This window comes from Bubalus bubalis, chromosome 3, assembly GCF_019923935.1.
Source record: "Bubalus bubalis isolate 160015118507 breed Murrah chromosome 3, NDDB_SH_1, whole genome shotgun sequence".
Classification (NCBI taxonomy): domain Eukaryota; kingdom Metazoa; phylum Chordata; class Mammalia; order Artiodactyla; family Bovidae; genus Bubalus; species Bubalus bubalis.
The window spans coordinates 28,328,900-28,350,229 of NC_059159.1; the positions used below are offsets into that span (position 1 = coordinate 28,328,900).

Below are 21,330 nucleotides of genomic sequence, written 5' to 3' on the forward strand. Positions count from 1 at the left end.
TGCCAACTTGCCTTGTTTTCAAATACACGTCAAATGGACAAGGAAGCTGCAGCGCCCCAGAGCCCTTGTGCATTTTCAGGAACTACCACCATATAGCTGAGCACCCCTCCTGTGCCTGGGCCGGGTCTCCCCCACCTTCTCGCTGTCCACCCTCTGGCCACTCACTCTTTGTGGCCCCCACCCACTCCATGCTGGTAGCTCTCTGTGGCTATGACAACCAAAAACGGCTCCAGGCACGGCCCAGACATCCCTGGGGACAGAACTGAGATCTGGTCCCCCACTGGCCTCTGGGGACAAGGGGGAGATAGCCAGATGCTTCCAGCACTGAGCTTTTTCTTTAAAAATGATGAGACACCACTGACATTCTGAGTGCTAAGTCACTGCATCACTCTCTGTTTTTTGTTTTTAGAGATCCATGGTACCTCTCCACATGCAGTTCAGTTCAGTTCAGTCACTCAGTCATGTCTGACTCTTTGTGACCCCATGGACTGCAGCACACCAGACTTCCCTGTCCATCACCAACTCCTGGAGCTTACTCAAACTCATGTCCATCACGTCAGTGATGCCATCCAACCATCTCATCCTCTGTTGTCCCCTTCTCTTCCCGTCTTCAATCTTTCCCAGCATCAAGGTCTTTTTCAATGAGTCGGTTCTTCACATCAGGTGGCCAAAGTATTGGAGTTTCAGCTTCAGCATCAGTCCTTGCAATGAATATTCAGGACTAATTTCCTTTAGGATGGACTGGTTGGATCTCCTTGCAGTCCAAGGGATTCTCAAGAGTCTTCTCCAACACCACAGTTCAAAAGCATCAATTCTTTGGTGCTCAGCTTTCTTTATAGTCGAACTCTCAGTCTGTACATGACTACTGGAAAAACCATAGCCTTGACTAGACGGACCTTTGTTGGCAAAGTAATGTCTGTGCTTTTTAATATGCTGTCTAGGTTGGTCATAGCTTTTCTTCCAGGGAACAAGTATCTTTTAATATCATGGCTGCAGTCACCATCTGCAGCGATTTTGGAACCCAAGAAAATAAAGTCTCTCACTGTTTCCATTGTTCCACCATCTATTTGCCATGAAGTGATGGGACCGGATGCCATGATCTTAGTTTTTTGAATGTTGAGTTTTAAGCCAACTTTTCCCCTCTCCTCTTTCACTCTTATCAAGAGGCTCTTTAGTCCACATGCAAGTCACAATAAAAATAAGCCTCAGCTGGGAAGAAAATCAGGACCATGGGGGTTCTGGTCTTTCCCATAATATCACCTGCAATGGTGTTTGCACTTCATTTCTCTTGGAGACACAGTTCATTCTTTCGGAAAGTGTTTGTCTCAGGCCACCCAGCCCTGCAGACACTCCACAGGTGACTACTCCTAGCTTGGTTCAGCCTGCCATGCTGATGAGCATGGCTGTGAAAGATTCAGGAACATCTCGGAGCTCAGATGCTGGCATGTCCCTCCCACTTGGCCTCCTCTGCCTGTCAGTTGGCAGGGCCCAGGGAAAAAGCCAGACTCAGTTGACTGCCCAAGACAGAAGAAAAGCTGAGCCAAGAATCAGAGGTGCATGGTTGTGGGAATGCTGGGCACACTGGCCCAGGCCAGGGCCACGGAAGCACAGGTGCAGGATACAGAGGATGGCCAAGCCCCCTCAGCAACCATGGGGAGCAAGGCTGGACACAGGGCCCTGCCTCGATGGGCCACAGCGGGGCACCCTGTATGCTGCCACCCTTTCGACTAGCTCCCCCCCGCAGCCAGGTGGCACCTGCCAAGGTGTGGAAGCCCCTAGGAAGGACAGGCTGCAGCCTGAGGGAGACCCCACCAGCCCCAAAGCTTTGAGGAGTGGCTGAATCAGAGGACGTTTCTTAAGCACGGCTGACTGTGAGGCTCCGCCCACTGAAATGCTGTCTGTGGGCAGGTGGGCGGAATGGACCAGAGTCCTGCTTGGGTCCTGCTCAGCCGCCGCCGACGGAGCAGGCTGAGGTCCAGCACCAGCCCCCTCCATGAAAGCAGACACTCACAGCTGGGAGGCCTCACTGGCCCCAGTGCTCCTCCTGCTCACCCTGCCTCACTGCCAGCTCCCTCCTCTCACAGCAAGTCTACTCTGGTGGTGCCCCCATCATCCCCCTGCTCAAAACTCTGCCAAGTGTCCCAGTGCCCCCAGGAAGGGGCTGGCTCCCAAGCCTCACTTCCTGCCACACCAGCACCCATGCCTCCCCACCCAGCCCAACATCTCTGATGGATTCCCCTCCACCAGTCTTACCTGCCATTCCTCCTGCCACCCCCACCCACAAACAGTGTGTTCTGAACCCTTTCAAATGCCTTCTGAAATACCCTCTGTCCCTCAAACGCCTATTCATCCCTCAAGACCCGGTGAGAGCATGTCCGGTAGCCTCGCCCATGGCCCCCTCCCGTGTCTTCTGTGTGTAGCCATCTGTCCCTGTTTGGTGATGGTTCCTCCGGATGAGGGGCCATTTCTTCCCCATCTCTGTATCATCTGCCTGGCACAGAGTGTTTGTTGGGTGAATGGTGGCCCTTGTTTCTTCATCAGTAAAACACACGGTGGTAAGGGGACATCTCGGCCACCTGTGCTCCAGGGACTTCAACCCCCTCCCTCTGACTTCAGAGCGAGACAGGAAGCAGCCCAGGTAGTGTGAGTGGGCCCTGCAGGGAGCCGCCCTGAGCCTGCAGACCTCTCTGCCTCTGAGGCCAGAGATTCACCAGCTGCCCAGAAGCTGTGCTTCCTAAGTATGTGTTTTTCTGGCGACTCTTAAGCTGAGAAATCAAGCGATGTTCTCAAGCCTTGACCGGGGGTGCAGGTGCAGTCCTCAGTTCCTTAGAAACCCAGGGGTGGAACCCACTCAAGGCGGGTCAGTCTCCCGTCCCCAGGGGGGCGGAGCTCGGGGTGGGGGGGGACCAGCCATGTGCATGAAGAGCCCAGGGACGTACTGGGAGTCTGAGCTCTGACCTGAGCCATATTCGATCACCTTCATCAACTCCGTGAACCATACTTCCCGCTAATGGCCCCCAGCTGGCCTGCCCTCTGAATCACCATGTCCAGCTTAGGGCCAGAAGAGAAAACATGCTTCTCAACATGTTTATGACAGCGACAACTCCCATGGGAGCTTCTGTGGCATTTCTGCAGACAAGGGTGTCACTGTCAGCAGATGCCGTTTTAAGGAGTTCCTCTCAACCGGAAGAATCCGGAGCCTCCAGCCTGGCGACCGTGTCCATAGGGAGACCAATGTCCCCAACTGCCAGGGCCCGCAGGTGGCCCCACTCAGCAGAGGGGAGTCAAAAACCCTTCCCTGCAGCCGTGCCAGCAACCCTGGGACTCAATGTGTCCGCCCTGACACCCATCACATTTTATGGGGAAACTCACAGAGGTTGCCGGCGGGTCAGATCCTCCAGGCCCTGCCGCTCACACAGCCTCAGCCCCCGTCACTTTTCACTACCAGCCAGCAGACACCTGTGCAAGGACAGGAAACCCCACAGTCCCACAGAAGCCCTGTGTCCTCAAGCTGTGCCTCCTGACCCACAAGTGACCCTGGGCTGGCAGGGCCAGAAGGAGAGAGGGCAAAGGGTCAGGCGTGAGGCCTGCCCACGTGGGGAGCAGGTGCAGGTGGTAGCCAGGGGCTCGAGGTCACCCAGGCTCTGGCTAGTGAGCTGGAGGAAGCCGGCATACGGTCCAGTGGCTGCCTGGAGGGTGCAGAGGGGACTTTTGGGGGGATGGAGCCTGGGTGGTCAGGGGTACATGAGAAGTCTCCATCTGGGCAGACATCACTACATGAATTACACCTCAGGAAAGAAAGTCAGTAGGGGAACTGGGAACTGGCCCCCTTTCCCCAAAGGGCCCAGGGAGAGACGTGGTCCTCCTGCCAGGCTTCAGGTATTTACATTCAGCAGACATGGAGCACCCCCAGGAGGCACCACTCTGGGGGGACTCTGCCAGCTAAGCCCCTGCAGCAAGACCAACATGCATCTACTGATGCGTAAGTGCTCACGCCTCACCTCGGGCAGTCACTCAGCAGCACCAGCCCTGTTGTCATGCCTGCTCGGAGACAAGCAAGCCAGGGGCTCGCAGAGGCCAGGTCAACCAACCCTTCCAGATTCCAGATTCCAGATTCCAGGTTCAGGCACTGGGGCAAAGATAAGTCCTGAACATTCCCTAGGGGGCCAGACAAGTGAGCAGAAGAAAGACACTGGCTGAGGCCACCAGAAGCCGACATCCAGCCAGGTCCCCCCCAACCCCCCGTTAGGACCGTGGTCCCTACCCAGGTCCCAGGGCCCTCGTCACCCGGGAAGCATCTGGTCACCTTGAAGGGGGATTTGCGTTGCCCAGAGAGGGGCGTGCGGAGCAGAGAATGACGAACAAGCCAGGTGGCAGCAGAGGGGCCCCTCCTGGCTTCAGGCTCTGAGGCCGGCAGGTCCCTTTCGGGCTGCTGTCATCTCCGTGACCCAAGGAGGCCCTCCCTCCAAAACCCCGTCAGACAGGAGCAGAGCAGGTGGGTCCCCAGTGCCGCCCCCAGAACCCTGCACCCCACCCTGGGCCACCTCAGCTATGGGAAGGGTCCCCCCACCTTACTAAAGCCGTGGAAGTCCTGGCCCTCTGCTCTTGGTAATTCTAATGATGCAGCTCCTGCGGTTCCAAGGTCACGGGCTGCAGGGTCCCAGCGCTGGAATGCAGAGGAGATGCTCCGCCTACCGCACCCAGGCAGCACTCTGTGAGGGGCTCAGAGGCTGGACCATACCGCTTGCCATGCAAGGGGTACGCAGACGTGGCGGGTCAACAGCACCCGGGTCACATTGTGACATCCAAACAAACAGCAGGGGCCCAGGAGTCAAAGTCACATCGACCGCAGGTAGGACCGACATACCGCTCAGCACAGAGGGCAGGGGACAGGCTGGAGACAGTGTGTCGGCCTCCAGCAGGACCCTCCATCTCAGGGCCTCCCAGCAAGTCAGGAGACATTTACCAGGAAACCAGTGCTGTGAGCCCCGCACTAGCACAGACGCACAAAGGAGGGTCACAAAGTTCTGTACAAAAGCAGCCATGACCTCGATCGGGGCACCAGGCACAGAAGGTCTCCAGGCAGCAGACAATCCCGGCTGGGGGCTCCCTCCCACCCTCCAGAAGGACCAGAGGGGGCCTCTGTGACCACCTCCCCTGGGGGGGGGGATAAGCGGGGGAAACAGGTGCAACCTGTCTTTTCTAATGAGTCAGTTCTTCGCATCAGGTGGCCAAAGTATTGGAGTTTCAGCTTCAGCATCAGTCCTTCCAACAAATATTCAGGACTGATTTCCTTTACGATTGACTGGTTTGATCTCCTTGCAGTCCAAGGGACTCTCAAGAGTCTTCTCCAACACCACAGTTCAAAAGCATCAATACTTTAGCACTCAGCTTTCTTTATGGTCCAACTCTCACATCCGTACATGACTACTGGAAAAAACATAGCTTTGACTAGACAGACGTTTATCGGCAAAGTGATGAATTCTACCAAACATTTAAGGAACAAAGAACCACAGTTCCGCACAGTCTCTCCCAGAACACTTCCCAGCTCCCACTAAGAGGCTTGCATTCCTTTAACGGTATAACCGGACAAAGACACTACAAGAAAACTACAAACCATACTCCTCATGAACACAGCCCTCCAAAACCCTGAACAAAATGATGGAAACTCAAAGCCTGTAATGTATACAAAGAGAACAGATCAGGACCAAGTTGGGGGTCACGCCAGGAATGGGGGGCTGGTGCGGCAACCAACGTCCACACAGACAGACAGAAGAGGAAAAGCCATACGGCCATCTCAACAGAGGCAGGAGAAACCAATGCTCTGTACATTGACATGACTTGCCAAAGGTCTGGACTCTCACCCCAAGACACTGAAGACAAAAATTACGTCCCTGAGAACTTCACAGAATAAACAGAATAAGTTGTCCAAAGAAATGGCCTGATGTTTATTCTGACCAATGTGATAACACCAAGAGAATTTGAAAAACAACTCTGTGTAGTAGGCAAACATCTCACCCTGGAAGGCAGCTCCGACATGCCCTGCACCCCTGGGATTTGCCTCCCAAATGGTCACAGAGCAGTCACATACAGGGACTGTGCAGCCCAAGGGGCCCGGCCCCCAAGCATGGCCTGGACGCAGCCTGAACCTTGCCTTCTGAAGACCACCCACCCTCAGTGTGGTCACCTGAACTTCACAGCTGACAGAGCTCTCATCTTACAAAGCAGGTAACTGAAGGGGCCCTTTGGACACCTATACCACCCATGCTCACAAGGGACAAGGGCTGGGGAACCATCTGGAAATGGGCATGAGCGGAGTCCCTGACTGTGCCCTGGCAGCCCAAGCTCTCCAAGAAGCTGGCACCATGAGGCACCATCGGAGCCCTTCTGTCTGGCTCCATCTCCCACCAGTCAGCAGGCTTCACGCGGCTGCTGAGCCAAGGAGGAGCCGAGCCAAGTTCAGGGTAGAGAGGGCCTTGGTCAATGAGGCTGCAGCAGGGACAGTCCTCAGCCCAGGGGGCAGCGGTGGTGGGGGGCTACTTTCTAAGCTAAAAACAAAGTCCTGATTCCGAACCCACTGGAGCAGGCCCAGGAGCTACTGGTCAAGGGCACTGCGCCTACATCAGCAGGTGTGTGGCTGCTGGGATCGTGTGGTGGTGCATGACAGAATGACATTTTTTTATGTATTGGGTCAAATATACTATTAAGAGTAACTTCACTGATTTTTTCTTAGTTGTTAAACTGTGGCTACTAGAGGAGTTTGGATTTTCACCATGACCGTGTTACCCCCACCACCACCCCCGCCCCGGCCATCGGATGGGGCTGGGTCAGCTCGCTGCCAGCCTGCAGCTCAGCTGTGTCGGATGCAAAGAAACCATCCTGGGGACAATATCTCTCCAAACCAGAGATTCTGACAGAGGAGGGAGGAGGGCTGCCAAGCGGCACAAATAGACAACGTGGAATGTTGTTGGCAACAGGAAGCTTAACTGTACCATGGGCAGCGGTGGAAAACGGAATGTTAGCCAGTGAGGGTCACCCTGACCCATCTCCCGAAAGCTCCCAGATCAGTCCCACTGCACAGCCCCAGAGGGAAGGGAGAAATAGCAGAAGAGACCTGCCTGCACACACCCAGGAAGTCTCCCCCTCTCCCGCTGCCAGGCCTTGCTCAGACCTTAACCTTGCAGGGGCTCCACTGCCCAAAGCCCTGAAGGTCTCCCCACCTCTAGTCAACAGTGCCCATCCTTCCACCTGGAGTTCTCATCCGTGAAGCAGCCACCCCAGGCTGGGCAATCCCGAGGGTCCCCTCTGGCATTCCAAGATCTCTGCCCTTCTCATCTGAGATCTGCTAGGATAGAAAGCACGGCACGCCATGGACCTCATGGCTTTCAAGACCTCTAACGCCATCAGGAACATTCGTCCTCCCAAGGCAGCTGGTAACATTCACCTGGATCTGGGTGCCCATTACACCGGAGAGCTCGCTCTGAACCGCCCAAGGCACACAGAGTGACCCAGCACTTCACGGAAAGTTCTCTGAAATAATAAGTCTTCCTCCCCTCCTCTGCTTTCCTCCCATCCCCTTGGGCTGTCCGGCACTTCCTGGGGACAGACGTGAGGCTTCTCTTTGTTCCGGAACAAATCCACCTCCTCATGGCCTTGGCTCTGCCAGCCCTCCACCAGAGCACCTGACCCCCTGGCTTATCTGTCAGAGCTCAGATCAGAGGTCACCTTCTTAGGTAGGGGATGAGCTATCTCGGGATCGCAGTCCTCCTCCCCACCAGCCAGTCTCTAAAACATGGTCCAATTTTATCTCCATGAGAGAATTTTAGGTTTCCAGGCTCACTAGAGTGAAAAGTCAGTGAGAGCCGACAAAGAATGTCACCTGCCATTCCAGTAAGCAACAAGAGTTGCCCCCATCAGGCCATTGGCCACTGCTGCCAACCCAGGTGCGCCCTGAGGGGGTTTAGGATGGAGAAAAACAGGAGATTGGCCCCAGACAGGATGAGATCTAAGGAATAATTTCAAGGACCCCAGACTCTTGCATCGTCCCAGATTCAGAAATGCGCTAAAATCATGAAAGAGATGTCTGTTTCTTTTGTGTGTGTCCGCGCATGATTACCAGTAATCTTTTGATGTTCCACGACATGTTTTGGGGTTTTGTTTTTCCAGCAAAAACTTCTATATATCCTGGTTCCTCCCTAACCTCTCTGGAACAGTCTCTCAGAGCTACTAAGAGGCTCTTTCCCGGGCTCCAGTCCGCAGGAAGACCCTCGACAGAACGTAACTCGCAATCCTCAGGTTGTGCGTTTTTCTTCGATGGACACCTGCTCTCGATCAAGACCAGCGGTACCAACGAATGGACCACAAATGGTGGCCTCGAGCAGAGACCTATTTGGGGCTCCACCAGGAGTGGCAGATTCCGGAAACGTGTATGTCTTGTCTCAGAGGCGGCTCCGAGGGAATGGGCCGGGGGCCGGAGGGTCTCCAGCACCGGGTCCGTCCAGTCCATCCCGGCCCGGCCCGCGCGGGGCTCGGCAGGCCCCGAACTCCCCGCTAGTCCACCGGGGAGGAGGCCAGTCCTCCGGCCTCCGCTCAGGGCGCAGCCCTCCCGGAGCCTCGAGATCCCCGGGGGTACACAGGTGTACGCGCCCAGGCGCGGGGCCCTAGAGATGGCCCCGGCGCCCCGCCCCCGTTGCCTGGTAACGGCGGTCCCGCCCCCCGGCGTAGGAAGAGGCCCCGCCCGCGACACCCCTCCCGCCCGGCGCCGGGTACCTTCCTGAAGTCTAGGTTGCCGAGGCCTCCGCAGCAGTCCGGAGCAGCCACCGAGCTGCGCACGGGCCCCGCCCGGCCCGGACTCGTTGGCCGCGGGTTGCCTTGCAGGGATCGCGCTCGGGCCTCGAGGAAGCCCCCGACACCCAGAACCGGCCCCATCGGGCCCGAGAAGCGCCGCCGGCCGGGGTCCTTTCGCCGTGACCCTGCTTCCCCGGCCTTCTGGGAAATGTAGTCCCTGTCCCCGCGCAGCGCCGAGCTCCCAGGCTCGCGCTAGCCTCTCGCGGAGCCGAGAACTACAAGTCCCAGGGCCGTGCGCGGCGGCGCTGGCCGGTCCCGAGGCTGCCACGCAGCCGCGGGGACCTTGCTTGCCGATCCCCGACCCCCAGCCCCTGGCTACCCACTCGGTCAGCCAACTGACCTGGCGTTCCTGTTCTTGGCCGTCGTCTGGCTGGAGGCCGCCAGCGGCGGGTCGTAAGTTTAAGTAGCGTGCTGCTTAGCCCCTGAGGAGCTGGACTTTGGCCAACTCAGCCCCTAGTCCCTCCCGGGGGCCGACTGTGGCGCGAGGGGGAGTGTTGAAGGGTGGGAACGCCCCTCACCTCCCGTTTCCAGTCGGCGACCCTCCTCCAGTGGCCCTCGAGCACTCACCGGGGCTGCCCTCACTGTCCCCTGGGGTATGAGAGCCGAGCAGCAATGAATGGTTGCAAGCTGGGATGCAAAACGGGGAGGTGAGGGGGCACTGCCCTGGAATGCTCAGGGAAGGACCCGAGGGAGGCCATAGCGCTGGAGAAGGTGCCAGACATGCAGATTTGGGGGGTAGAAAGGGACTCACCTGTGCAGGTGCTAGGAGACAGGAGGGGTCCTTCAGAAATCCTGGAAAGGCTGGAGTAGTGGTGGGGGAGACAGTGGGAGGGAACAGGCTTTGGAAAGTAGGTGGGTTACTGGCTGGTTGGGTCCCAAGAGAGCCCTCTTTGTAGCTAGTTGCCACATACCTGGGAGCCTGGCAAGCCATCTGATTCCAGCCCACGCCTCTCTCCCTTGCTTCCCCTCCACCCCGCACCTGCCAGCCCGGGGCATTTGTGAGCTGCCACCGTGTGCCCAATCATGTACAACCTCCACAACACCCCTGGGATGGGGCAGAGGCAGGCCCACCATGATACAGGAAGGACGCTGGCATTGGTGCACACACCAGCTCCGTGGTTGTGGGCAGCTGTCAGTTCCTCAGAAGCACAAGTGAGGTACCTGTTGGCAAAACCCACAGCACAGCACCTGACTCCTGGAAAGTGCTTGAGAACCACTGGCCACCGCTGGGCTGGGTGCACAGCAGGTGCTGAAGGGCTGGTTTGTCCACTGACCACCTCGTGCAGGGTGTCCAGGCAGGGCCTGCCAGAACCAGAGCCGATTCTGGGGAGCTCACCAAGGGGGAGGGCCCCCAGGGGGGCACTCCCTACCCACCACAGTCCATTTCACCCGAGCCCCAGTTTTCTCCCCAACTGGCCATTCCTCCCCCGCCCCCACCTTGTTCTTTCATTAAGCCAGGAAAATTAGTTTTTGTGTGCTTGGTTTATGTGGGAACAAAGAAAATATCAGAGATCACAGCACAGCTGATGCAACCAGCTGAATCCACTCCTCCACCCCTCGTAGAAAGGAGCACTCCAAAACTCAGAAACCAGACTCAGCTTCCAGCGTGGTCGGTGGATCGTAACTGTTCAGGTCAGGAACATCCTGCTGAAGGTATCTGGGGCCAGAAGTCCGGCCTGGCCCTTTGAAACGCCCCAGTCTGAGCTTGCAGGGAAGCCACCCAGGCTGACTTCTCTCAGGGGCTATGCCTCCTCCCGCATCCCTGGCAAACAGAGAAGTCACTTCTGAGACAGCGTGCTTCTCTGTGGACAAAATATTTGTTCCAGATTCCGACCCAAAGTCCCTGTTTCTGGAGCTTTAACAAATAGCTCCTTTTTCCCCCAGCCCACCCCCCACCCGACCCCGGGGTTATCTCTCTTTACCCCTAGATACCTCTCCACATATCCAGAGCCGTTTATCATGAGCAGCTACCGTCACAGGCTCCAGGGCAAACGTCTCCAGATGACCTCTCTGGCCAGGAGTTTGACCTTTGCTGGTAGAGGATCAAAGCTAATGGCCATTTCTTCCAACTGTCCCTTCCCCCAGCAGCCCTGCATCTGAGCACCTGGCTCCTTTTATTACTAAAGCTAACATTTGCTTAACGTGTGGCCTTGGGTAAAGCCTAAACCGTTCCCTACTCTTGAGTCTCCATTCTGTTCATGGAATCAGTCTGATTGAGAGCAAGAGGAGAAGGGGACGACAGAGGATGAGATGGTTGAATGGCATCACCAATTTAATGCATGTTGTGCTTAACGGTTCAGTCGTGTCCAACTCTTTGTTGACACCATGGACTGCAGCCCACCAGGCTCCTCTGTCCATGGGGATTCTCCAGGCAGGAATACTGGAGTGGGTTGCCACGTCCTCCTCCAGGGGATCTTCCCAACCCAGGGATCGAACTCAGATCTCCCACATTGCATGTGGATTCTTTACTGTCTGAGCCACCAGGGAAGCCCAATGGACATTAGTTTGAGCAAACTCCAAGAGATAGTGGAGGACAGGAAGCCTAGGGCACTGCAGTCCATGGGGTCGCAAAGAGTTGGACTTAGTTTACTTATTTATTCTGTATAGTGTCAGTCCCCCCTCCCCACTCCCCAGGAGAAGATGACCTTCCAGAGGGCAGGGTTTTGTCTGTTCCTACACAACTCTCCCTGGCACCTGGCTCTTTCCTAGTTCCACGCATGAAGCAGGCACTCAGTAAACAATGAGTGAATGAATCATTCAGCCACTCCCAAGTCTGGAGCATCCTTGGAAACAATCTCCCTGGGCCTCACAGACCCCATCTGTGGAATGGGGAGGGTGAAGGATCCTGTCTGGGTGGCCTCCAGCAAGTGACTGATCAACCTTCTCTGACTCTCAGAAGAAGAAATCTAACTGTAAAGACCAGAGCTAAGAAGTCTGAGCTCTTGCAGAGCTGCAGGCCCAGAGCCCAGTGCCCAGAGCCCAGTTTTCTCTGAGCTGCAGAATAGGAGGGAGGGGAAGTGGGAGGGAGGGGAAGAGAGAGGGAGGGGAAGTGGACTCACGTGGGAAGTGCCATGATCACACAGCTGAGTGAATGGCGGGCTTGGAACCTGCCAGCCTAGAGCAGGTGACACAGGAAGCCCAGTCTGGGACCCCCTGCTGGAGCCAGCACTGGTTCAGACACTCAGTGCTCAAACCCATCTTGTTTCTGCCCTCTTCTTGCTTCCTTTTCACACATGCCGCTGCCCCCATCATGGGCCAGTTAAAGCTGTGTCTTCTCCAAAAAGCCTCACTGTTCCTGTAAGAATGAGGGCAGAGCATGATCCTCACTCCGAGGTCCCGTGTGGCTCAGGCACAGCCACTCTGCAGCCCTTCTTGCTCCCTGTGCTCCATGCACATGCGTCCCCCTCTTCTTGGAGAGCAAGGGCATGTCCTGCACCTGCACATGCTCAGCACCAGTCAGCTCTCGTCAAAGACACAAGTGAATGATGATGGCCAAAGGTGCATTTCAGTCCAGGCAAGTTATCCCTCAAAAATGGAGGCAAAGAAAAGGTGTTTTCAGACAAAAGAGGGAACAGGATCCCAGCTGGGAGCCCAGGGATGCAGGAAGGAGTGAAGAGCACGAGAAAGTAAATCTGATATTAGATGTTTGTAACAATCACTTCATGGGAAATAGATGGGGAAACAGTGTCAGACTTTATTTTTTTGGGCTCCAAAATTACTGCAGATGGTGACTGCAGCCATGAAATTAAAAGTCGCTTACTCCTTGGAAGGAAAATTATGACCAACCTAGATAGCATATTCAAAAGCAGAGATATTACCTTGCCAACAAAGGTTCGTCTAGTCAAGGCTATGGTTTTTCCTGTGGTCATGTATGGATGTGAGAGTTGGACTGTGAAGAAGGCTGAGCACCGAAGAATTGATGCTTTTGAACTGTGGTGTTGGAGAAGACTCTTGAGAGTCCCTTGGACTGCAAGGAGATCCAACCGGTCCATTCTGAAGGAGATCAGCCCTGGGATTTCTTTGGAAGGAATGATGCTAAAGCTGAAACTCCAGGATTTTGGCCACCTCATGCGAAGAGTTGACTCATTGGAAAAGACTCTGATGCTGGGAGGGATTGGGGGCAGGAGGAGAAGGGGACGACAGAGGATGAGATGGCTGGATGGCATCACTGACTCAATGGACGTGAGTCTGGGTGAACTCTGGGAGCTGGTGATGGACAAGGAGGCCTGGCGTGCTGCGATTCATGGGGTCGCAAAGAGTTGGACACGATTGAGCGACTGAACTGAACTGAACTGAACAATAATATCTTGTGGGGGTTAAAATATTTACCTTGGTAACGGAGCATAAAGGTCAGGGAAAGCCCCATAGGGTTTGGTCCCCACAGAGCCTCCTCCCATCAGCAGAAGAACATGTGATCTTATCAAGGTCACTCAGAGTATTTCCCCAAATCGACCAAGCACTGGAACATAAAGCAAATCTCAGCAGAATTGGAAGAACTGTGATCACATGGTTTATTCTCCCAAACAGTGGGATTAAGCCAGAAAACAGGAAGACAACTATCAGTTTCCCTGATAGCTCAGTGGGTAAAGAATCATTCTTCAGTGCTGGAGACCTGGGTTTGATCCCTGGGTTGGGAAGATCCCCTGGAGAATGGGACAGCTGCCCACTCCAGTATTCTGGCCTGGAGAATTCCATGAAGTATACAGTCCATGGGGTCGCAAAGAGTCGGATGCAACTCAGTGACTTTCACATCCCAACATCTGGAAACTAACCAAAACATTTTACTTAAACCCCAGTGATGAGTTCCAGGTGCTTCTACCTGGGCCAGGTGTCCAAAGACCAACAAGAACTTTACCTGGAGTGATTCGGGCGGGGGAGGGGGCAGCAAGGAGACTCTAGGAAAAGGGGCTTTTCCTGTTTAACTCCAGGTTCCAGGAGCGAGGAGAGGGGCTGGGGAAGAGCACTGGGTCTTCTGAGGGCTGCAGGACTCCAGAGGCTGATTAGGTGCGGGAACCCACAGTCCTGGCCCAGAGCTCAGGATGACTGGCACACCAGCAGGTCTTCAGGCTGAAGACCCTGCCGCCTGCCCCGAGGGCACATGCATAGGAAGGAGGCAGAGCAGGGGCTAGAAGCCCCTGGTCAGAGCCAAGGCTCGGCAGGACCTGTGCGCAGGGTTGGCTCGAAGTGTGGGGTCTGGCTTAGGGCCGTTTCCTTAGCAAGGGACCCCAGGAGTTACGAGGACGTAGTCAGTCCAGCTGCGTCCACAGGCCTGGGCCTGGCTCACTCGTCAGCATGGACTCTTAGTATTCCAAACACACTTACGTTAATTTAATAGTTGAATAATTATACCTTATTTAACTTGTTTTTCCCCCCCATTATTTGTGATGCTGGCCATTTTCCCATGGGCTTTTCTTTTTGATCAGAATAGTGTTTAATTTGCAGTATTTACCAGCGCATCTCCTGGGCCTTCTTTCCAAAAGACCTATGAGCTTCAATCTCAGCAAATACTTGAACTTTTTAATTAAATGAATTGGGTCTTTGTAATTTTTTAAGTGATTAAAGTTTGTTTTTACCTTGCAAATTTTCCAACCCACAAAAAATTTGCAAAAATTATGAAATAAACACCTCCATATCCTTCACCTGGATTGACCCTTATCAATCCCCAGCATTTTTTTTTTTTTTTTGGCCATGCTGCTTGGCATGTGAATCTGTGACCTGGGATCACACCTGTGCCCCCTGCCGTGGAAGCATGGCATCTTAACCTCTGGACCACCAGGGAAGTCCCTTCATAAAGTTATTTTTATATGAACCATTTGAGCGTATGTAGCAGACTCTTCCCCCTAAACCCTTCCCTGAATATCTCCTAAGAACAAAAACATTCTGCTAGGAAACCTTGATACAGTCGTGTCAGAATCAGGTTTATGGTTGATCCGGAGCACGGCTAACACCGAGGCCCTGTCAGCATTCCACCCACTGTCCTGCTATGTAGACCAGCCCTCAAGTGGGTTTTGTCTGGTGGTGTCGGGGCCAGAGTGCCTTCTCAGTGCTGTGTCCTCCGAGCCTGTGTCCAGCTGCCCTGCCCATTGCTCGAGCTTGACCTCTGGGCACAGGCATCCCCTCTGGAGAGATGTGAGGGTTCAGAGCACTGCTGTTCAGAGGCTGGGAGCTGACCTGACAGCAGCACCCTCCTTCCCTGCAGGGACCAGGCACATGAGCTCTGCACTCAACTGCTGACTGATCCCAGGAGTGTGTCCTGGCCTCCCCAGGCCCCAGGTCCTCATGAGCTTGTCATGAGGGTCAAAGGCAGGAGCCCTTTATCTGGCTCCAGGCAGATGACTTCTGCTGACCATGGGAAGCTCAGGAAGAAAACAGGGTGAGCTGGGGCACTGGGGAGGCTCCTCCAGCGTTGATGACCCTGAGTGGATGGGCAGTGTCCCGGCACCCAGAGGCCTGCAGGTGGCACCGTGGGGCACAGAGCCACAGGAGTGCACCCTGCTCATGGCCACTACATGTTCCGTTGTGCTTTTTTAAACAGACTTTATTTTTCAGAGTCCTTTTAGGTTTGGAGAAGATTTGAGCAGAAGGTACAGAGAGTTCCCATATACTTAAAAAATGGTTTTGTACTGATATAAAAGCAATCATTTCAACCATGTTAAAGTGTGCATGCGACTCTGAACTTCCAAATGTGCTTTTGATCCCTGGTTGGGAAATAGGATCTCACAAGCCACGTGGCATGGCCAAAAAAAATTTTTTAATGAATAAAATAACACTACTTCCAGATGCAAACTATTAACAGTATGTATAGGATGGATAATCAACAAGGTCCTACTATATAGCATAGGATATATATTTGATATCCTGTGACAAACCATAATGGAATAGAAATATATATTAAAAAAACAAAGTGTACAGTTAGGTGGCTCTCGCACCTTCATTGGAGAAGGCAATGGCACCCCACTGCAGTGCTCTTGCCTGGAAAATCCCATGGATGGAGGAGCCTGGTAGGCTGCAGTCCATGGGGTCGCTAAGAGTCGGACACGACTGAGCGACTTCCCTTTCACTTTTCACTTTCATGCATTGGAGAAGGAAATGGCAACCCACTCCAGTGTTCTAGCCTGGAGAATCCCAGGGAAGGCGGAGCCTGGTGGGCTGCCGTCTGTGGGGTCGCACAGAGTCGGACACAACTGAAGTGACTTAGCAGCAGCAGCACCTTCATGTGTTGTGTGATCGTCATCACCTCTCTTTCCAGAACATCCCTGGCATCCTCAGGGAAGCCGTTGGCAGTCACTCCCCGGCCTGCTTCTACCCCTGCAACCTCTGGTCTGTATGCTGTCTCCGGGGGTTTGCCTGTCCTGGACATTTCATACAAACAGCACCAGGCGACAGGAGACCTTTTACGTCTGGCTTCTTCCACTGAGTGCCACGTTTGTGAGCTTCACGCACATGGTGGCAGGTGTCTGTACTTCAGTCCTTTTCATAGCTGAACGACAGACATCCCACCGTGCGGCTGGACACACGTTTCTGATCACCTGCTGATGGATGCTGGGGCTGCTTCTGCCTTCTGGGGGCTGTGAGCAGGGCTGCTGTGGCCATTCATGCAGAGGTGTTTTCTAATGGACACTTATTTCTCCTGGATGTGCTCCAGCAAGGAAATTGCTGAGTCACGCGGAAACTCTGTATTTAGCTCTTTGAGGGGCTTCCAGACCATTTCCTGCAGCAGCTGAACCACTTCACGTTCCCAGCCGCAGCACTCAAGGGTTCCAGTTTCTCCACATCTTCCGGGCCGGCTCCCTGGTTTTGTGATGACTGCCGTTCTCACAGGGGTGAGGCAGTGCCTCAGTGTGGTTTTGGTTTGCGTTTCCCTGATCTCTCTGCCCTACTGGCCGTCTGTACATCTCCTCTGCAGACATGTCTGTTCAGCTCCATTGCCCATTTTTAACTGAGTTATTTGCCTTCCTATTATTGAGTTCCAAGGTAAGGGGTAATCACACATTGGAGTCTTAAAACGGAAGGCGGGACATCTCAGCTTCCATCACCGGACACGAGCCCCCGCTGTGCAGGCTGCCCCTCTACCCCATATCCAGGGAGGATAGAGCACGACTTCCCCTGGGACGTTCAGTTCAGTTCAGTCACTCAGTTGTGTCCAACTCTTTGTGACCCCATGGACTGCAACACACCAGGCTTTCCTGTCCATCACCAACTCTTGGAGCTTGCTCAAACTCATGTCCATCGAGTCGGTGATGCTATCCAACCATCTCATCCTCTGTCATCCCCTTGTCCTCCTGCCTGCAAACTTTTCCAGAATCAGAGTCTTTTCCAATGAGTCAGTTCTTTGCATCAGGTGGCCAAAGTATTGGAGTTTCAGCTCCAGCATCAGTCCTTCCCCTGGGAGGTTGCTTCCAGGAAAACCCAAGGTCTTCCACCCAATCCGGGGCTCTTGAAAGTGTTTCCCAGCCAAGAGCTGCCCTTCCTCTAAGCATCAGTGCCGCTGCCGCTTCCTGTGAACACAGAAATAGCTACAGTATCTCTTAAAATAGAATTGTATACATGCTTTTTTCTGCCAGTCACTACACATGACTGACTCCTGATTTTCCATTTCTCATTAGATTTCTCTTCCAGACTCCTTCCACCTGCCGAGCTCCTCACCTTGGGTAGAGTGGTATCTTCTAGCACCTCACCCCCAGCCCTCTCTACTCCCTGGTCCCCCACCCAGCGACCTCTGCTCCTCGCCCACCGCCCCCCACCCGCCGCGAACACCACCACAAGGAATCAGTCCTCACCTCCTGAAACTGTTCCTCTGGGGCTCAGGTCTCATCACCTCCCACCTGCACAATGGAAGCCGCTGGCCTCCCAGCCTCCCTCCCGCATTTCCAAAGCATCCTCTGCAGACAGCAGGAGGCCCTTGTTCAGAGCCCTGCAGTGGCTCCCTACCGCTCAGACAGAAACTCAGGCCTCACAGGGCGGCACAGGCGACTTGCCATGAGTGGCCTCCTTCATTCATTGGTTTATTCACTTGTTCATTCAGTTTTCTGAGCACCTACTGTATGCGAGGGCCTAGGACACAGTGGACAAAGGACCAGGCTTTGAGGGTAAGCAGGCTTCACAGGGTGGACCTGGAGGAGACAGCGGGGACAGAGAGGAGGAGACCAGACCCAGGGAGCAGGGGGCTTCCTGGAGGGGTGGTTCCCCAGTACCCATGCTGGCTCCACCCACACCAAATCACCTCCAGCTCCCAGAATGCACCTGCTGTCCCTGCAAACCCACCAAGTCCCCCCTCCCCCCAAACTCCCCAGCCTTCAGACCTAAGTGAAGTCCTCGGGAGCTGAGCCCTTGGCCCTGCCTTTGCGACACCTCCAGCCCTTTGGAGACCCCATCGCAATGCTGATCTCATTCAGTTACTGTGTTATCTATGACTTTCTGGGAAATGAACTGCCATCCTGGTGTTCCTTCTTCTGTTGTAGGTGCAGGGAGAGTACCCCAGCCCTGACCCCCCGCATTGCACCCCCACCAGGGAGGAGGAGGCAGCTGCCTTCTCTCTCCAAAGTTCCACCCTCTGCAAGTCCAGGTTTCTCAGCCAGGGGACACTGGGCACAGTCTGGAGACATCCATGGTTGCCACAGCTGGGAGGTGTGGCATGAACACCGAGGCTGGACGCTGCTCAGCCTCCTACAACGCGAGGTCTGGGCCCAGAGCCAGGGGGTCGAGGAAGTTTCCAACGCGGGCAGATGTCTGTCCAGGTGTGGGTAGGGCGAGGGCAGTCCTGGGTCCTGTGGGCGCTCACTGGGAGATGCAGGTGCATCCAGGGCACAGGGGCATAGGGGCGGGGGCACGTGATCGTCTCCCAGCAGAGGAGAAAGAGGAGATGGTACCCCACTTGCCTTCTGTCTGGCCCATGCAGGCCCGCCCAGGGCAACCCTGTGCGGCTTCCTGCCCTCCACTCCCATCCACGCAGGGAGCCCCTGAGATGCTGGTGTAAACCAGGCCCAGACCCAGATCAGACATTCACTGGATCTGCACAGGCCTTGTGTGCAGGGCCAGGTCCCTGGCCTTTTTCAGCTGAAGCTTTAGGGCCCCGCTTTGACCCTGAGAACCCCACCCCCATCACACTCTTGGGCAGGTCTTCCAACCCTGGCACATGAGCACGAAGGTAAGAGTTAAATCTGATTTCCAAAAGAAAAGAGATTTCCTGCCCCCGAGAACTGGGAACAGTTCAGATCAGTTACACAACTTATTGCCTCTTTTGGTGGCCCATGACACCCTGAGGGGTGAGTCTGGGTGGGTCTGAATCACTCCACCTCACCAAAGTCCAGCAGAGGCCTTAGCCCAGGTCATCCCAGGAGCTGTTTGTGGACCTCTGAGCACGGATGGGCCTCAGAGCTGCCCACCTGGCCTTCATGTCTGTATCAGGAGGAACACATTTAACTGCAAAACACAAAATTACAACCAACAGAAGCAAACAAATGGATAGGAAGTTCTTTTATTCCCATAACACAACTAGAAACAGGCAGTTGCTAGCATAGGAATCTTGACTCCACTATCCCTAATACAACTGACCTCTCGGCCTTATGCTTTGACCTCACAGTCACAAGATGGCTGCCATAATTCTAGTCATCACACTTGGGTTCCAGGTAAGCCAAAGGTAAAGGAAAGGTCAAGGGCTGCAGTAGCTGTACCTCTTTTCATCGGGTAAGCAAATGCTTTCCCAGAAATGTCTCCAGCATACTGTCACTTTAGGACTGATGGGCCAGAACTGGGTCACACGACCAGCATGAAAAACTGGGAAATTTGGTGACAAAATGATCATGACTGGCTTAGAGCACTGTATCAAAAACTAATCAAGGTTTTTTGTGAGCACAAAAGGAATAGGTGTTAGGAATGAGACCAATGGTGTCTGCCTCAGTCTCCAGCCCTATAGTTGGGGCTGCTACTAAGAAGTCTGCTTCTCCCTCACGCTTGCCCCTCCCAGGCCTGAGGCTCTGTGGGGGTAAGCCAGGGGAGAGTCCATGGCTCCTTTGCCTACCCTCCCCCGTCCACCTGCAGCTCCATCCTGTGCATCTTTCCAGGAAGACTTCAGTGTATCCTCGACACCTGCCCAGGAGGCCTCTCCCAGCAATCACCCAGTCACTCGGCAAAGCTGCACTGCGTCCCCGGGAGACGGAAGGATGGTCTGTGAGTCACTGCCCAGCAAAGGCTGGGGCAGTGGATTCTGCAGAATAATCACAGCATTCCCAGTTACTCCATCTGGGCAGCTGTCACATCTCCCGACAAATAACTGTGGGGCTTACATGTAGAATCCAGAATTCTAAAGAAACGAACCTAAAAATAGCCAGAGGCGGGAGGACATGCTCCCAGGCAGACAACATTTAGACAAATATAGGAAGCAGAGAGGGGGGTTGGGGACGAGGCCAGGGTAACGACAGCATAAGGGGGCAGGGCACCTACTGTGTGCCAGGTGCTGACCTAGGCTTATCCAGGTACCAGGGCCTCACTGGGCCCTTCAGCCAGCTCAGGAAGCTCTGTTGTCTCCCTGATCCACAGACTGGACACCAAGGCTGTCGGGGTGAAGATGTGAGCTCTGTGGTCCCCCAGCTTGTCGTTCCCTGGCTGTACGTGAGCCCTGTGCCTCGGTATCCTCATCTATAAAATGGGATGATAGCACCACTACCTCCTAGGCTCGCTGGGAAAACTGTGTATTAATATCAACACAGGTAAACTTCTCAGAACAAAGCTGGCAGGAATTGAGCCCTTGAGCTATGTGACCGGAGCAAATCCCCCTAAGCCTTGGTTTCCGCATCGATCCAGTGGTGATAGGCGTTCCCTCCTCGTGTGATTGTTGAGATGGTGGTCCAGGTGACATGTGAGCACAAAACCCAGCGGCTGGTTTATGAGCCTGACCAGTTCGTTCCCACTCATCGCTGTGCTGTTATGACCCACGCCACAGCTTACCCCTCCAAACCACCGTGACGACAAGCTCCAGCTCTGGGCTGACCTCACAGAAACAAAAGAAGTGTTTAAACACACCTTTATGGCTGGGAGGAGGAGGACACGGCAGTGCTCACCGGGAGGTGTGCCGTCCACTCCCAGGTCCTTTCTGTGGGATGTGTATCGACTAGAAGGTAAGCACATCTGCTCACTCACGCCTGGGGTGGCCCAGGTGAGGATCTGGGGGCCAGGTTTGCAGGAGGCAGAGGGGCAGCCCTGGTTATCTCACAGGCAGGAGAACTGGGCAATGCCATGAGGTGCCGAGAGGATCACACCCTAGGTTCCTTGCACTACCACCATCGGCCTCCTTGGCCGTGACTAGAGACTGCCCCGGGCAGGTGAGCCCTCGGGCCGTGTCCACCTCTGTCCCCGGATCAATACCAAGTGCTTGTCCTGCAGCTGCTGCAGACCCCCACCGGGCCACGTTGCAATTGCCCTGGCCCACATGGGGCTCAGGCTGGGTGTCCTTGGAGGCAGACTCCAAGATGAGGGCTCCAGAGC

At 54.7% G+C, this 21,330-nt stretch overlaps 1 protein-coding gene across 16 annotated transcripts in view; it reads right to left on the minus strand.

Moving 5' to 3' along the window:
• The window catches only part of PEMT (phosphatidylethanolamine N-methyltransferase), a 35,689-nt gene extending 25,959 nt beyond the window's left edge, over nucleotides 1-9,730 (minus strand). Inside the window, exons 1-3 of one of the 16 annotated variants that reach the window (XM_025280429.3) lie at nucleotides 4,576-5,251; nucleotides 4,002-4,158; nucleotides 3,373-3,459 (exon numbers count right to left, since the gene is read on the minus strand). Coding sequence is in view for 3 of the 16 variants with exons in the window: in XM_025280420.3 (XP_025136205.3) it covers nucleotides 7,445-7,649 (205 nt within the window). In the remaining 13 variants the exon portion in view is untranslated. Of the gene's footprint in view, nucleotides 1-3,372; nucleotides 3,460-4,001; nucleotides 4,159-4,570; nucleotides 5,253-7,444; nucleotides 8,075-8,769; nucleotides 9,104-9,187; nucleotides 9,299-9,598 lie in introns of those variants that run through there. The other 15 variants (XM_025280423.3, XM_025280424.3, XM_025280431.3 and 12 more) reach the window with 15 other exon arrangements.
• Nucleotides 9,731-21,330: the final 11,600 nt, after the last annotated feature.